This window comes from Stenella coeruleoalba (assembly GCF_951394435.1).
Source record: "Stenella coeruleoalba genome assembly, chromosome: 7".
In the NCBI taxonomy this organism is placed as follows: Eukaryota; Metazoa; Chordata; class Mammalia; order Artiodactyla; family Delphinidae; genus Stenella; species Stenella coeruleoalba.
This window is the reverse complement of record NC_137153.1, coordinates 37,552,927-37,571,357: the sequence shown is the minus strand read 5'-3', so window position 1 is coordinate 37,571,357 and position 18,431 is coordinate 37,552,927. Positions and strand designations below refer to the sequence as shown.

Genomic DNA, 18,431 nt, shown 5'->3' with positions numbered 1-18,431 from the left:
TAGAACGGATAAACAACAAGGTCTTACTGTGTAACACTGTATTCAATATAGTTCAAGAGAACTGTATTCAATATCCTATGATACAACATAATAGAAAAGAATATAAAAATGTGTATGTATGTATAACTGAATCACTTTGCTGTATGGCAGAAATTAACACAACATTGTAAATCAATTATACTTCAATAAAAAAAAGAATGGAAAAAAATAAAATATAGGTGAATTATATCACAATGAAGCTGGGAAAAAAGAAATAAAATAAAACATTATCATAACTTATAGGAAAAAAAAAAAGCCAAAAAGCCCCTAACCCTATACCTAAAGGAACTAGGGAAAGAAGAATAGACAAAACCCAAAGATAGTAGAAGGAAAGAAATCATGAAGATGAGAGCAGAAATAAAGGAAATAGAAACTAAAACAATAGAAAAGATCAATGAAAGTAAAAGCTGGTTCTTTGAAAAGATAAACAAAATTGATAAACCTTTAGCTAGACTCATCAAGAAAGAAGGGAGAGGGCCCAGATCAATAAAACCAGAAATGCAAAAGAAGTTACAACCAACACCACAGAAATATGAAGGATCATGAGAGACTACTGTGAACAACTCTACTGTGAAAACTGGACTACCTAGAAGAAATGGACAAATTCTTAGAAATGTATAATCTCCCAAGATTGAACTGGAAGAAACAGAAAATATGAACAGACCAATTACCAGTAATTAAATTGAGTCAGTAATTTAAAAAATTCCAACAAGCAAAAGTCCAGGACCAGATGGCTTCACAGGTGAATTCTACCAAACATTTAGAGAAGAGTTAACACCTATCCTTCTCCAAATATTCCAAAATATTGTGGAGGAAGGAACACTTCCAAATGCATTCTATGGGACCAGCATTACCCTAATACCAGATAAAGATATCACAAAAAAAGAAAATTACAGAACAATATCACTGATGAACCTAGATGCAGAAATCCTCAACAAAATATTTGCAAACTGAATCCAACAATACACTAAAAGGATCATACACAGTGATGAAGTGGGATCTATCCCAGAGATGCAAGGATTTTTCTATATCTGCAAATCAATCAATGTGATACATCACATTAACAAATTGAAGAATAAAAACCAGATGATCATCTTGATAGATGCAGAAAAGCTTTTGACAAAATTCAACATCCATTTATGATAAAAACTTTCCAGAAAGTGGGCATAGAGGGAACATATCTCAACATAATAAAGACCATATAGGACCTACCCACAGCTAACATCATACTCAACAGTGAAAAGCTGAAAGCATTTCCTCTGAGATCAGGAACAAGACAAGGATGCCCTTGTCTTGTTTTATTCATCATATTATTGGAAGCCCTAGCCCCAGCAATCAGAGAAGAAAAAGATATAAACAGAATCCAAATTGGAAAAGAAGAAGTAAAACTGTCACTATTTGCAGATGACATGATATTTGCAGATGACATGATACTATTTGTAGAAAATCCTAAAGATGCCAGAAAACTACTACAACTCATCAATGAATTCAGTAAAGTTGCAGGATATAAAATTAATATACAGAAATCTGTTGCATTTCTGTACACCAACAGCTATCAGAAATAGAAATTAAAGAAACAATCCCCTTTACCATAACATCAAAAATAATAAAATACCTAGGAATAAACTTACCACAGGAGGCAGAAGACCTGTACTCTGAAAACTATAAGACGCTGACAAAAGAAACTGAAGGTGACACAAACAGATGGAAAGCTATACCATGTTCTTGGATTGGAAGAATCAGTATTGTTAAAATGACCATACTATCCAAGGCAATCTACAGATTCAATGCAATCCCTATCAAAATACCAATGGTATTTTTCACAGACCTAGAACAAAAAAAATTTTAATTTGTATGGAAACACAAAAGACCCCAAATAGCCAAAACAATCTTGAGAAAGAAGAGTAGAGCTGGAGGAATCACATTCTCTGACATCAGACTATACTACAAAGCTACAGTAATCAAAACAGAATGGTATTGGCACAAAAACAGAATATAGACAAATGGAGCAGGATAGAATGCCCAGGAATAAAGTCACTAGTCTACAACAAAAGAGGCAAGAATATACAAGGGAGAAAAGAAAGTCTCTTAAATAAGTGGTTCTGGGAAAACTGGACAGCTACATGTGAAAGAATGAAATCAGAACGTTCTCTAACAGTGTACACAAAAATAAACTCAAAATGGATTAAGGACATAAATGTTAAGACCCAAAACCATAAAACTCCCAGAGGAAAACACAGGCAGAACACTCTGACATAAATCACAGCAATGTTCTTTTGGCTCTATCTCCTAAACAAAGGAAATAAAAGCACAAATAATAAATGGGATCTAATTAAACTTAAAAGCTTCTGTACAGCAAAGGAAAAAAAAACAAAAACAAAAGATAACCTACTAAACCTACTAAATGGGAGAAAATATTTGCAAATGATGTGACTGATAAGGGGTTAATATCCAAAATATATAAACAGCTCATACAGTTCAACATCAAAAAAAAAAAAAAAAAACCAAAATCAAAACAACAACAACAACAAAAAACCAAACAAACAACCTGATTAAAAAATGGGCAGAGAAGACCTGAATAGACTTTTATCCAAAGAGGAAATGCAGATGGCCAACAGGCACATGAAAAGATGCTCAACATCACTCATCGTCAGGGAAATGCAAATCAAAACCACAATGAGATATCACCTCACACCTGTCAGAATGGCTGTCATCAAAAAGAACACAAATAACAAATGTTGGAGGGGATGTGAAGAAAAGGAAACCCTTGTACACTGTTGTGGGAATATAAATTGTTGCAGCCACTGTGGAAAACAGTATGTAAGTTTCTCAAAAAACTGAAAATAAAACTACCATATGACCCAGCAATTCCACTCCTGGGTATATATTCAAACAACAACAACAACAACGCTAATTGGAAAAGATTCACGCACCCCAGTGTTCTTAGCAGCATTACTTACACTTACCAAGATACAGAAGCCACGTAAATGTCCATGAACAGATAAAGAAGATGTGGTATACATATACAATGGAATACTATGCAGCCATAGAAAGGAATGAAAATCTTGCCTTTTGCAACAATGTGGGTGGACTTCGACGGTATTATTCTAAGTGAAATAAGTCAGACAGAGAAAGACAAATACTGTATGAGATCACTTATATGTAGAATCTGAAAAATTCTACAAACGAGTGAATATAACAAAAAAGAAGCAGGCTCACAGATATAGAGAACAAATTAGTGATTATCAGTGGGGAGAGGGAAGGAGGAGGGGCAACATAAGGGTAGGGGATTAAGAGGTATGAACAATTATGTATAAAATAAGCTACAATGATATATTGTACGACACAGGGAATATAGCCAATATTTTATAATAACTATAAATGGAGTGTAACCTTTAAAAGTTGTGAATCACTGAATTGTATACCTGTAGCTTATATAATATTGTTCATCAACTAGACTTCAATTCAAAAAAAAAAGAATCTACTGAAGAGGACGAAAGGATTTCCAGTTAGGTTGACAAACAAAGTGACATTAACAGTCTTGGATGGGCAGGGCTCTAAGGCAGCCTAGGGACAGCCACGAGGGACAGAAGTGATGAAAACTACTCTATAGAATATATTTTATTAAATGATATTAACTTTCACAAGTAAATGAAGGAATCTATTAGGGTTAGACAATAAATGGTTTTATCTATATTATTAGAAATACTAAAGTATTCTTTTTCAAATTTGATAGTTTAGACAGCCACAAAGTTAAGCCTTGTCTTAATTGATTCAGGCTTTTCCTCGTGTGTGTATTCAGTTTTTTTTTTTATTAAAAAAAATTTTAATAGCCCAGTCAACAAAATACTGCATTACAGCAGCTCCAAACACCAGCAGGATGAAGTTTTAGCATCCATTGTTTCTGATTACATAGATATAGCCAGTAGCTTTATTGTAGTTTATTATTCATTATGTGACAAGTTCAATTGTTCTCATGCAGAAAAGAAAATACCCTGGCTTATTCCCTTTGCCCATTGACTTTACTAGGATTAAAGTGAGTGCCAGCTTCTCCTTAAGGTAATCTCAGACTATTCTTTTACATCCCTGATTTCTCTCAATTCCTATCATTCTTAAAGTCAAAGTGTGTATTACCACATACAGTTTGGTGGGGATGGGGGAGGGAGAGTAGGGAGCAGGGAAGGATTTCAGGAGGCAATTGGACTTGAACTGTGTGGAGGGAGAAGAGAATTTGGCAGGTGGATATGGGAGGTGGGAGCCAGGAGCACTCCAGGTGTGGCACACTACTTGCCTCCAAAAAGCATGGAGGCAAGATGTCAGGTCATCTTTAGGGAGCAGTGTGCTGAGCAGGCCCTTTGACTAGAGGACAAGGATTCAAAGGGAGTGTGGTCTCCATGACTGGAAAAAATAGCCTGAAACCAGATTGTACAAGGCTGCAGGAAGCCAGCTTCTTTTAAGGATAGGTGAGATTTTGATGAGGAAATAGCCTGTAGAGAGGTAGAAAATGAAAGTTCAATAGTTTTGATTGTTGGAATGAGATTCTAGAAGGAAAGGAAATAAGAGTCTAGTAGATTGGCCGAAAAAGTTAGAAGGGAAGTGAGGAGGAGTTAAACAATAAAAATGGAGGGCTCAATTTTACTTGAAAAGTCAAGCAAGTAATGTTTTGCTGTTGATAAAAGAATACCTCTTGATATTTAGAAATACAAAAGTGATTTTAAATAAATCTACTCTGTCAGAGTTTTTGTTTCTTTTTCCCTGCCATTTTTTTCCCCACTTTTGGTTAAAAAAAAATATGCTGAAAGAAATTAGGTACACAACAGGGACTGAAATAATTTCAAATAATTTTTCTTTTAGCTGGATTGCTGTTATAAAATAGGACTACATTTTGATCAGAACTTTTATGAAGAACTTGGGCATTTTATTACAACATCTGTTTCCACGTTTTAATTTCTCTCCTTCCTTTTATAGGCATTTGCATACCTTTTTTTTTTTTTTTCAGATGAGAAGACCTTTTCGTTTGCCACAAGAAGGCTATTATCCAGAATGTTAATGGGCTTTCAGCTATTAAGATGTAATGATATACCTTGAGTATTTAACTATAAATTTGAAAAATCTCCATGAACAATCTCAAAGGAATACTTAGAATGCACTCTTGGTAAATTGGCTCATTTTCCTGTAATTTACTGGAAGTGCTGATATGAGAGCAGTCCTAATGTGAAAAGTACAATAATCCCTGGAGTTACATTGTATGTATTAAATGATTACTCTCAAAGAATAAAACATATGAGACCATTTAGCCTTCATTCACATTTGTTACTTAGAATCACAGTAGAGAAACAATCCCTTTTCTTTTGGTGCACAAAATTAGAAACGATACATTTAATATCTTTTAAAACAAGAGGTACAGTGATGTTACACTTTTGCCTAACAATTGCTGTTTTCTGGAACAAGGACTGTTCTAGTTAGGAACATGATTCTTCTGGTTTTGTGGAGGCCCCTTTCATTCCATTGATAATTGAAATATTTTTAGAAACCCATAATGTAATTTTCTTTGATGTCAGTCAAAAAGATTAGTCTGCCTTCTAGCCTTGAGCTTCTACTACATTGGGGAATTATTTAAGGAGGTAGTCAACTTGCAGAAGCAGCAGTTGCAGGAGCAAAGGGTCTTGTTTGGAATTTTGTGTGATTGTGTTTTTCTTCTTTACCAGGGGACTGAAAGTTGTGGAACCCTAATTTGTGACATCGGGTGTTTTTTGGTAAGCAGCCATTTATGACTCTGGAAGATTGGGACTGACAGGAAGCCCCTTCTGAGATTTAAACAAAGTTCTCGAACAACACCTATACCATGGACATAAAGCTGGATCCTTCCCGAGATGACCTGCCTCTCATGGCCAACACCAGCCACATACTTGTGAAGCACTATGTACTGGATTTAGATGTGGATTTCGAAAGTCAAATCATTGAGGGCACCATAGTGCTTTTCTTCGAGTCTGGAAATAAATTCAAGAAACAGAGTAGTTCCACCGAGGAAACCTACCCATCAGAGTCAAACAAAGCCTGCAAATTTAGGACGCCTGAACCCTGCCATATTCCTGTAACAAATACAAGGACCGTCTCATCTAAAATGGGATATAATGATTTTGTAATCTGTGGTAAAGGTGAAAAAGATACGTCTGGTAAAGATGGTAACCATGACAACCAGGAACAGGCTTCTGGGATTTCTAGCTCAAAGTACTGCTGTGACGCAGGGAATCATGGGAGTGAGGATTTTTTGCTAGTGTTGGACTGCTGTGATTTATCTGTGTTAAAGGTTGAGGAGGTGGATGTTGCTGCTGTGCCAGGTATTGAAAAATTTACAAGGTCTCCCAAGCTCAGGAATCAGATTGTATGTGAACTCGTGGCTCTGCCTGCAGATCGTTGGAGGGAGCAGTTAGACTATTATGCTCGCTGCAGCCAGGCTCCTGGTTGTGGGGAACTCCTGTTTGACATTGACACTTGGAGCTTACAGATCAGGAAGACAGGGGTTCAGACAGCTACTGACTTTCCTCATGCCATAAGGATACAGTACACAACCAAACCCCAGGGGCGATCAGTTACGTGGACCTCAGACCAGAGTGGCAGGTAGGTTATCTGGGCACTCTGCAGTCCCCTGCCCATTAATCTTACACACCGGGAGGTGTGTAAAGACACTCCTCTTTATTGTGGCATTACCCATCTAACCTTAAATCCTTCGACCCACAGTGAAGCAGGTAAATTCCCAGGCATGCTGAACTCTTAATAGGATTACTTCCCTTAAGTCAGGATGAAAAGATTACTTTATTAAGCCCCCGTATTTCTGAGTTAGGAGACTGAAAATCAGGTTTAATGGTTAAATGCCGAGCCTAGCTCTCTGTTGAGATCTCTGCTGGCAGCTTCCAGTACTGTAGATGGAAACGATATGTATCTTTGAGCAAATACTTTCTCAAAGTTCCTTCATATTCCCCCTGAGGGGCTGCCAAGTTGGGTTGGTGTGAAGCCTGGCAAAGTGCTTCCAAATAAAGCCAGCTCCGCTTTGTGGCTTTCTTACTGTACCTGTCTCTTGGCAGCAATGCCTCCCTGGACTTTGTCAGTTATTATGTAATATGAACCCTCAAACACTGGAAGGATTTGGTTCTGAGGGTGACAGTCAGTCCTGCTGAGTCCACACTTGCCTCTTTGGCCATGATTCTGGGTATCTGACACCAAGGAGACTGCTGATTTTTTGTGTGGGGAGAAGGAATTGATGAGGCATCGATGTTCAGAGGGTGGGTATTTAGGCAGTCATTTGTTCTTTTCTTCTTGCCTGTCCTCTAACAGTTGTTCAGGGTTTTTAGAATTTGAGAATTTTCAAATCAAACTTTATTGATTCCTCATTATTCTACCTATTTCTTTGTGCTAATGTACTGCAAAGCAATACAATAATTATAGCAGATCTTGGTTGGAGGAGCGTTCATCTCTGTGAGCTTGTTTTCAGCGTCTTCTTTTATAGCGTTGGACTCCCTTAATGGAGGCAGTGGTCTCGGTAAATTGCTTACATCTCTCCCCCAACTCACCCCCCAAAAAACCTTCTAGATCATATTTTGAAAGCCATCACTTTGACTTTGAGCTCTCATTATCCCGTTCTTTGCCTCTAATCTTACCTCCTGCTCTGGTCTCCCTCCCTGCTCAGAATGAGTTTGCTTCCTGTCATTTCTGCTGGAGTCTGAGGTGGCCTTTGGGATAGTGCAGGGGTGGTGCAAATTTACATCAGTACAAAAGCATAGTGACTTATCTATAGAATAACTTGTTTGATATTCTTGGGAGTCTGTGAGGGAAAGAAATAGGTGTTCCTACTGTATCTTCAGAATTTTTTGAAATTATTGAAGATGGGCTTTTCAGTAAGATTTGACAATATACTGTCTCTGAATATTTAACTGGGAAATTCTAGATTTTATACTCTCAGATATTTCATTTTTGAATTAGAATAACGGGGAAGAAGAAACTATCGACAGTATTTAGAAGAAATTCTCAGTAATGGCCTCAAACATGGCTTTCTTCTCAGTGCTTACTACAAAGAAAGAGATTAGACTTGTGAATTACACTGCATGTAAAGTGTTGAGTAGGAATGAGTTATTGATAAATGCTGGTTTCCTTAAAGAAACTCAGAAGGTCCGTGGGCACATTTTGCTCCTGAAAGGTTGACTTGAATTTACTCTTGATGTCTCCTTTTCTGAAAATTCAGTAAAACACATGATCACAGCAGGAGTTTAAGGTGTATTTTTGGAGGTTTGTGATTATATGTTAGTAAATAAATGGCATTTATGCAGTCTTACAGGGATAAAACATTTTTTTAATCCTCAAAGATTTTTTTTCTCCTTTTTCTTTTCTTTTTTTTGGGGGAATTTTATTATAGTCAAGATAATCTTCCATGAATGACCACCAAATCTCTCTATATAAATTTTCCCACATGCTTAAGAATAAATCTAGATATATACTGGTAACTGTTTGGATACTGTAAGGACTTAAAATGCCCAAGGATCCCAGGTTACTAGACAGAAATAATTGCTTAGTGATATGAGCAAATAGTAATCATCAGGGTTACAATGCTTTATGAATATAATTGTGTGAAAATGTAAAATTTCACAATTGTGTGAAAAATATAACTGGGTAGAGCTTACTTCCTTCAAGGCATAGAGTCTACATTTATTAAACTAAAGTAGTGGTTACATTTTTATCCTTGAATGGCAGAATACTATCCATATGCCTACTATAAATTCTTAGTCTGGATGAGAAACTTTTTATTCCCATTTTACAAGTAGGAAAATTGAATAAAGTTACTGAAAGCTCCTACAAAAATCCATGTGTTAATTGTGAAAGGGAGCTATGTTTCTTACTTTTGATTTTTACCATGTCCTTTATTGTATGCAAAGATTTCAATACATTTAAAAAAACAAATTATATTAGCTTTCAATAAACTTCTATTTTTAAGCAGATACTAGACAGAAACTTAAGAAAAGCTCTAAACTGGTACTTTTCCTTTCAAGTTCCATCAGTGGCTTCTCCCCTTCCCACTCTTATCCTACCCTTTGTTGAGAATAAAACTTGTTATTTTGTTTGATAATATGTAAATAAACAATCAAGAGGTCAGAGGATCCTAGGATGAAATGTAAAATGTGACAGAACAATCTAGCTATATTAAAAATGTATGAAACAACCTCACTGAAGGGAGTAGAGGAAAAAGATACTGACCTAAGTAACTTTGGAAATGAGTTGAATCTGTAAGGCTAAAGGCAAAAGGAACTGTACATAAATACTGTACTGTAGTTGATAGAGTTGTTTCCCATGGGGGTACAGGTTAACAATACTGGTACCACTGTACATGTATCCTGGAATTGAGCAATTTAGTAAATGGGTGCAAGTGATGGGAGCCAGGTTTCTCACTGCTGAAGTGGGAGATTACAGATGAGCAAGGGGAGGAGGCTAGAATGATCCATGTGGAAATGGATTAGAATTGGAGACATCACTATGAACTCATGTTTAGCATACTGTAGATACAGATGGTTGCATATAGAAATAATTATAGATATGGTTGTTTGCAAGTGATAGCATACACACATATATTTCCTTGTTTGTCAGCTGAGTGGGTTTAGAAGCAGTGAGTGTACCCTAGCGCCTGGATCTTGGCTTCTAATACATTCTCCAGTAAAGGAACCAGGGCTTCTTGGAGAAACGGCTGGGACTGGGGCAGGCAACATGCAAGATGAAGCTGGAGCATCTATAGTGCCAGAAAATAAGGAAATGCTCAAATAGCAGCAACAAGAACCCGGAATTACGTGTGTCTGTCAAAGTCCAAGGAGCCATCTGAAAGAAGTCCTAATGACTCAAACTGAGCAACAAAATAAAATAGTTTTAATAAAGCAGAAAGTAATACACCATTGTAAAGCAATTATACTCCAATAAAGATGTTAAAAAAAAGTAACAAAACAAAACAAAAAATAGTTTTGGATGATAACCCAAAGTATAAAATAAATATCCATGAGTCCATACTAATATAAAACAGTGATTGACTTAAATAAACAAATGGAGGAGAATAGCCAAATCCATGGTGCAAAAGAAGTCCAAGTTATATAGATACTCTGCCCTTATCGTGGTAGAGCATAACTCCTCACTCCTTAAGTGTGAGCTATTCATAGTGACTTCCTTCCAAAGATGACAGCGTGGAAAGGGGGAAAAAGTAAATTTCCATTGGAGAAATCTGACAAACGTGACCTCGGCAAGGAGGTCAAAGTTAACATCAACAGTGATGAGTCACATTGATAGTATGCACCCTTGGTATGGTGTGATGCAAATGGCATCTTTGTGACCTTCTTCCCCCAAACCCATAACCCCAGTCTAACCAAGAGAAAAACATGAGATAAATCAGACTTTCAACAAAATACCTGACCAGTACTCCTCAAAACTCTGAAGGCCAACATAAATAAAGTCTTCAGAAACTGTCACAGCCAAGAGAAGCCTAGGATGATGATTAAAATTAATGTAGTAACCTGGTATAGAAAAGGGACTTTAGAGGAAAACTAATGAAATCTGAGTAGTTTAGTTAATGTCTGGACTTTAGTTAATAATAATGTGTCAACTGTGACAAATATACTAATGTAAGTTGTAGGGCAAACTGGGTATGGGATATATGGGGACTGTGTTTTATCTTTGTACTTTTAAAAATAAATCTAAAACTGATAAAAAACTCATTAAAGAATAAACTTCAAATTTGAAAAAAAATCATCATCTTTCCATCCTGAAATTCCTCTTGCATAAGAGCTCTCATCCCATTTTTACCAAGTAGCAGTGTTCTCTGGACAAGAACTGAAAATGTACTTGCAGCTATAAAAGAGTATTTCTTTCAATCACTGTTAATCATTTCTTCTTCCTCATTGTTATTCTAGTTCTAAAATGAAATAGCTGGAAATATAAAAACTACATTTTCTTACTTTGTTTTTACATTTTCTGGGCTTCCCTGGTGGCGCAGTGGTTGAGAGTCCGTCTGCTGATGCAGGGGACACGGGTTCGTGCCCCGGTCTGGGAAGATCTCACATGCCGCGGAGCGGCTGGGCCCGTGAGCCATGGCCGCTGAGCCTGCGCGTCCGGAGCCTGTGCTCCGCAACGGGAGAGGCCACAACAGTGAGAGGCCCGCGTACCGCAAAACAAACAAACAAACAAAACTACATTTTCTTACTTTGTTTTAGCCATTGTGGGGTTCTGGCTTCTCTTGAACCTAAGTGCTCTTTCTTGCCTCCATCATTCAGATACTGGATTTTAGGTGACCTTTAAAACTGACTGATGAAATAACCACATACTTAACAATATGATACATGCTTCTTGGAAAAAATGTTTTCTTTTTTGTGGTGTGTGAGTATGTGTGCCCTTTGAAAATATTTTGGTGAGACCTGGAACAGTCAAGAATGTGTAATGGTGTACTTGCTAAGCTAGACAGGAAGAGGCCTTAATATCTTTTTGATTCTAGAGCCTCAACATACTTAAGAAAAAAAATCTTTAAAAAAATGGAAATCTTTATTCAAAGTTTATGTACTTTCTGCATTTTCCTGCCTTTTTTCCATTCCAGTGAATAAAATGTTATTTAAAACCAAAGCATTTTTTTCTGTTAACCCATTCCTTTTTCCCTTTGGATCATTATAATAGTTGTGGAACCAGCCAAGTGGTCTAGGAGATCTTGCTTAAGCTGATGACATCACTGAACATGAGTTGAATGGAGGGGAAATTCAGTTAAACATAGGAAATTTATTTTAAAAACTATAATTATTTGGGTCATTGTTAAAGGTAGCTGACTAGGAAAATACATTATAACTTAAAGTGATATTAAAATTTAAAATTTCCTAGATCAGTATGATGTTTCTTTGTTTTAGACAAAGCCAGAATGATGTTGGCAAAATACTAAGGAGGGAATGATTTTTTTAAATTATATTTATTGTTCAGCTGTTGGACCAAGGACGATGTAGACCTTTGGAGTATTTTTAGTTTGATATCGAAACCAGATGTTAAAACATGTCCCCCCACCACACATACACACACACAAACACGAAAATAGTTTCATTGTTTTGTATCTTACTATTAAGTTTTAAAATTAAAAGAATGAGCAGAAGATATTTTAGAAGAGATTTCAGGTCTAAAATGAACATTTCTGTAATTAATACCTTTTTTCCCCCCTACTTGCATCAAGAAACCAATGTAAAATTCATGAGAACTGGAGGGGAAATACCCATTAATTCTATAATATCATAGTATAACTGCAAAGGAGGAATTGATAATCCCAAACATGAAAATGTTTGGAAGTGTTCCTTTTCAGCCTCCTTATCCCCTTGCTGCACTGTCTAGATGGATCTCTATTTCTCAGAATCCCAGTTGAGTCTTGCGAGAAAAGGCAATGATGGACTGTCTTAATTTAAACAAGTAACAAAAATGACCAACCAAACAACAACAACAAAAAACCATGAATCACCAAACATCAACAGAAGATAACAAATCAAAATGACCTATAACCAAAAGCCTGGAGTGTTGAAAAGAATCTAAAAAGTGAGAGCCAAGAGAACTGAGTACTCAGAGCTGGGCTGCCAACTAGCTATGTGACTTCAGATAAGTCATTTTACATCTCTGGAGCTTAATTTCCTCGTGTGTAAAATGAGAAAATTCCGTGAGAGGACCTCCAAATGTTTTCCATACATGAAATCCTACACTCACAAGGGACTTCCAGATGAAAAGTACTATCTTTGCCTGTACAAACAGCTTGCTTATTTTGCACCCAAAACACCTCTGTTAAAGGAGAGGTGACTTTCTGACTCAAAGCCACTTTCAGTCCAGTCCATTTTGACCATACACAAAATCTATCCAAGTCAAAGCAGCATTCTCCTTGAACTTGCCATATATGTTTATTATGATTGGTGAGTCACAGTTTTGGTGACTGTGCCATGAAGAAGAATGATAATAAAGAAGGGGTGTGTGTGAGAATGTGTGTGTGTGTGTGTGTGTGTGTGTATAGGGGTGAGAGAGAGTTGTGGTTGACACTTCCTGTTTTAGTAGTCTGCTCTTGGTTTTTGTGTAACAAGAAAGCAAGAGGGTTTCTTACCTACAATGGAAATTGTAACTTAGGTTTAATGAGAACATGGAACCATAAAAAAGATCGGGTGCAGGAAGGAGTACAGACGGAAAGGAATTAGAGGAGGCCTGAAGACTTTGTAACTCTGGGGAGTTTATAAAAGAATCTGACCCACTGAGCTGTCACATCTGTGGTCCCCTGGCTTCCAGTGACCAGATCAGTGTGGGAAAACATCCCATCAAGCCACACCCACAGCAACAGGGGGCTCATCACCTCCTACCCGAGTCTGTTGAAGCAGCCCTCTCCCCAGTTGTTGATCTGTGATAATCAAGTCTCTGAAAATGGGTGATTTTTATGGAAAGTGGTGAAACTTGAAACATTTTTTTAAACTAAAAATAACCCCCTTTCACTCCGACCGCAAAAAGACATGCATATAGTAAACTGAAAATAAAGAAAATATATGGTTTGAATCTATTCCCTACAAGTTTTATAGATGGCTTTAAAGATGGCTCCTCCCAAAAAGACAAGCAAACATGTTAGTTTAGTTGATGTCTTAGTCGATTTGGGCTGCTACAACAAAATACTGCAGAGCGAATGGTTTATAAACAAGAGAAAATTATTTCTCACAGTTCCGGAGGCTAGAAGTTGGAAATCAGGATGCCAGCATGGTTAGGTCCTGGTTAAGGCCCTCTTTTGTGTTGCAGACTGCCGACTTCTGGCTGCGGCCTCACATGGTGGAAGGGGCTAGGAAGCTCGGTCTGGCCTCTTATAAAGGCATTAATCTCATTCATGAGGGTTGTGCCCTTATGACCTAAGCACCTCCCAAAGACCCCACCTCCTAATACCATCACTTTGGGCATTAAGATTTCACATATGAATTTGGATGGACACATTCAGACCATAGCAGCATAGTGTCTCTTATCCTCATTTGACTATTCCGCATACACACAAGAAGCTGAAGTAATTGTAACTCTGACAGGTTCTTCCTCAATTTAGAAGTTCTTTCAACACAACAAGCCACGGGCCTGCCTGTGACCCCCATCTTACCCTGTTTTCTTTCTGATTTTCAGTGGCCTCCTCCCATTCCCACAACTCCTGTGCAGTTAGTTTGGGCTCTCCAGGGGGGTCTTCCATGCGGGTGGGTATCCCAGGGCATGTAGAACGAGCCCTGGTGAAAGAGAGTTTTCCTTTTCATGTTGGAAGAAATTGTTCAGTTGGGAAATAATGAAGTTATAAACATCAGAATTGCAGGCTGGCGCCTAAACATCTATCCCATAAGCATTTTAGCAACATGGCCGAGGTGTAAGGCTGTGCATGTTGAATAAACACAGCTGCATTTCTTTCGGTGATTACATACCCAGATAACTGCAGAGCATGTTTATAAATGCACATAGATTTTCCTCCCCTCTTGGGACACAGGGGCAGGGGGAGGGAGGGGTGGGGAATGTGTGTGTGGTAGGAGTCACCACGTAGAGAGTATGATTTTCAGGAGGGTTTAACTCCGTGAAGACCTTATGTCGACCAGTTCTCCACTTTCTGTCGGATGCCCAAAATTCCGCCACTAGACCTTTATCCAGGGATTAAAGCTTTCATCCCTGTTAAAATGTAGTTACTTAACTTTAGATTGTTTTAGACATTTGCACCATGACGTATGACATGCATAAGAATATCAGATTGTGAAAGCTGAAAACGCCATCGGTTATGAAGTCACTGGCACTCTGTTTGAGTGTGTTGAGGAGGGAGGAGTGAAGCTGCAGCTGAGAAAGAAGAAAAGGCCAAGAAGGGAGTAGACTGGGAACATGAAGGGAATCTACATTTTCAAGAAATTTTGCCTAGGATTGTTTTCCTATTTCTGAAAACATTCCAATAAGAAAGTGATTCAGTCATATCAGACAAGGGTATATTTATGGGTGTGGCTTTTAGACAGATGAATGGATCTATACTTTCAGAGTTATAGCTCTAGAGACCAAGTGGAAAGCTAGAAAGAAAACATATAGACTTTGGCAGAAAGGATGCCCCAGCCATATAAAGAGGGGAGAGAAAGAGACTTGTGGGGACAGTGGGAGGATTGGAGGTGAGAGCTTCCTGGGATCTGGCCAGGCATCTAATCCCCTTGGTGGGAAACTTCAGGCGCCAATGCAAAATGAGCCTTCAAGAGGATGACAGGGGATCAGGACAAAACTCTAGAACAAAATATCTAGAACTAGGCTGTTTAGAGGGGGAAATAATAGAGAACTGGGGAGGAAATGATGGTGATAACATGCTTTTTTAAATCCAGTCAATGGAAGGATTCCCTCCCCACCTCCCTATTTGTGTACGATACCCAGACTCAGATCTGCCTGCAGCCTCAGTAACTTACTACTTCATAACATCATCATTTCTAAATTTCTGAGATAGATCTAATTTCAGGCACTCAGTCCCATTGTTGGACACTATACTGTTTGGGGTTAGGAAATTGAGGTCTCTGTGTCCGTACAAGTGTCCTTTGCCATATGGTGTGTAAAGCCCTTTCTATGCAAATTAAACAGGTAGGAACTCTCCTTCTCCCTTGTCCCTTCCTGTGACCTGCTTGGTACCCTTAGTTTCTTCTCTTGTTTAATAGCTTCATGATCCATCTTCTCCCTTGAGGCAGAAACCTGAGAAAATTCTGTTATCTATTGCTGCATAACAAATTACCTCAAAACTAAACAGCTTAAAAGAACAAAACTTAAACACAGTTTCTGAGAGTCAGAAATCCAGGAGCAGCTTAACTGGGTTGTTCTGGCCCAGGATCTCTTACAGTGTAGCAGTCAGCTGTCTGCCGGGGCCACAGACATCTCAAGGCTTGGCTGGAGCTGGAAGATCCTCTTCCAAACTCACGTGCAAGGTTGTTGACGGGCCTCAGATCCTCACTGACTGTGGGCTAGAGGCCTTCGTTCCTACCACGTGGGCTCCTCCATAGACTGCCTGAGTGTCCTCATGACATGGCCCCCCCTGCCCTGTCCTGAGGAAGTGAGGAGACACAGAGGAAAACCCCTAAAACAAAAGTCACAGATTTTTAAATAATCTGATCTCACAAGTGACATCACTTCTGCCATAGCCATCGGTCACACAGGCCAACCTGATACAATGTGGGAGGGGGCTACACAGGGGTGTGAATACCAGGGACAGGGGTCATTGGGGTCCATCTTGAAAGTTGGTGACCTCAGAGAGGCCTCTGTTCCTTTTCCTGCAGCAAATCATTATGTCCTTCTGATTCTTCCTCTGCAGTGTTTCTCACATATGACCTCATCTCAAATCTGATTGTTTCTTCTGGAAAGAGGTAGGGAGGCTGATGGAGGAAGCCTTGGAGACCACATACCTAAGGGCACATGTGGAATGCATAATAATATACCAGCATGACCTCCAACCCAAGCTTATCGGGGGAAGGAGAGCAAACATCTGGGCAAGCCAGTCTTTTGGGGGAGGATTTGCTCCCTGTGCAGGGAAGGGAAGACCTGTAGCACCAGAGTCACCCGAGGGAAATGAGGTGCTGCGTGCAAAGGCAAGAGAGCACAGATACTTTCAGACTTGGCCTAAATACCCTAGGACTTAGGACCATAATATGGGGTCAGCTTCCCCTGTGCACAAGGCAGAGAAAGTCTTAGGCGATCTCTAGGCAAGGGCCTCCCACTTCCTGTGAGCATCACAAATAGGTTTATCTCCACAAGTCTACTTAGATTGGAAGTGGATTCCTAAAGCTCATGAGCTGAGCAAAATTGTGGGATCCATTCTGCTTCAGTGAGAAAGAAAGCCTTGATTCTCAATGGCTGCCATGGTCAGAGGAAGAGGAGTTATACCTGCCATTTGGCCAGTGGCAATATACTCCCTTTCCACTGACCATGCGTTTCCTCTTGGGATCCTTCCCTAAGATGGGGCTTTTGGGAAAAAACAGGTGGAATTTTCAGAACTTGAGCTGCTAAAGCATTCCCCCCCCCCCCCCCCCGACCCCAGGCAACCACAACCAGCAGCCCCGCCTAGGAGGAGGTGGCTTTAGGCAACTTTGTCATTAGGTTCTCAAACAACCTGAAGTTGGGCAGTTAACTAAGGCTAAGTCAATTAACCAGGGATCCAAGGGGACCAGGGTGGGAGCTCATCACTCACTGAAATCGATGGGGGATTCTGGGCCTTCCATGAAAATTTGCCTTTGTTCTTGTATCTATGTTTCTGGGACATAATCATAGGTTTATGGACCAGAACAGACAATAGAAGTCACATACCTGCCCCCTATCCCCATTTTGCATATGACTCAGAGAGGTCAAGGGACTTTTCCATAGCCATTTAATGAGTTGGTAACCCAGCCAGGACTAAAGTCTTCTGAATTTCTAATCTTCTTTCTCTGCCTCATGTCAATTCTATGAGTTATCACAGCATAGACACTTCTAGGAGGTAGACTGCCTGTTTGCTCTAAGGTCCATTTTCTGCTCTTATTATGATCTCTGAATGACAAGGAACCTCATTTCTCAGGCTCCCTCGTCTTCTGGCTTCCTGTCAGGTTTGGCCAATGCGGGGCATTGATGGAACGTTTGAGAGTTGGTGAGAAACAAGATATTTACTCCCCTCTTTCTGCTTCTTTTGGCATCTCCATCAATGACTGAGTCTCCCTGGTCCCAGCACCCATTGGACATTCCCCACTGTGACTCTGGCTTCTGTCAAATGACCCTGCAACACCCAGTAACAGTAGCTCCTCCAACCTGCAGAGTCACAGCTCCTTACCACTGTGGCTAATCTCTGAGTTGCCTCACTCTCCCCTGTTTGGCTTCTCAGCACTTCTATTACTTGTATGACCAATTCCCTATATTAAATTACCTCTGTTTATTAAGTCCTAGACTGGTTTCTTTTTCCTTCCTGGACCCTGACTGATGGAGTGGGGCCATCATTCTGTGTGTTCTTGCTTATTGTAAGAACACAATAAATGTTCAGTCATAACAATGTTAACTAAAAAGGAAAACCAGTTTATGCGAGAGAGGTAGTGCTCTGCTCTATTATTTACTCTATAAATCAAGCTGATTAAAACTATATCATATTTGCCATAACTCCTGAAAAGCAAAAAGTAGAAACATTTTCCTAAGACATCTTCCTGAGGGTCAGTCTGTACCTTCTCCTCTGTGGTGTTAAAAGAATAGATTTCTTTGATCTCATAGATTTTTTTTTCCATTTCTGTCTGTGACTTAATCATGGAAGGGATTGTTCTTGGTATGTGTGGGTTTGTGTTTTTTAACTGTAGCAGAATGAGCCCTAATGTGATGCCGTTGGTTTCCTACACTTGCTT

At 39.1% G+C, this 18,431-nt stretch overlaps 1 protein-coding gene across 2 annotated transcripts in view; it reads left to right on the top strand.

Annotated features, from left to right (window-relative positions):
* AOPEP (aminopeptidase O (putative)) overlaps positions 1 to 18,431 on the top strand; it is a 359,010-nt gene that overhangs the window by 49,745 nt on the left and 290,834 nt on the right. The window contains exon 2 of one of the 2 annotated variants that reach the window (XM_079927637.1): positions 5,748 to 6,660. The exons of the other annotated variant lie outside the window; for it this stretch is intronic. Within the exon in view, the coding sequence (XP_079783763.1) occupies positions 5,885 to 6,660 (776 nt within the window). The 5' untranslated portion in view covers positions 5,748 to 5,884. The remainder of the gene's footprint in view (positions 1 to 5,747; positions 6,661 to 18,431) is intronic. 2 annotated transcript variants of the gene reach the window in all.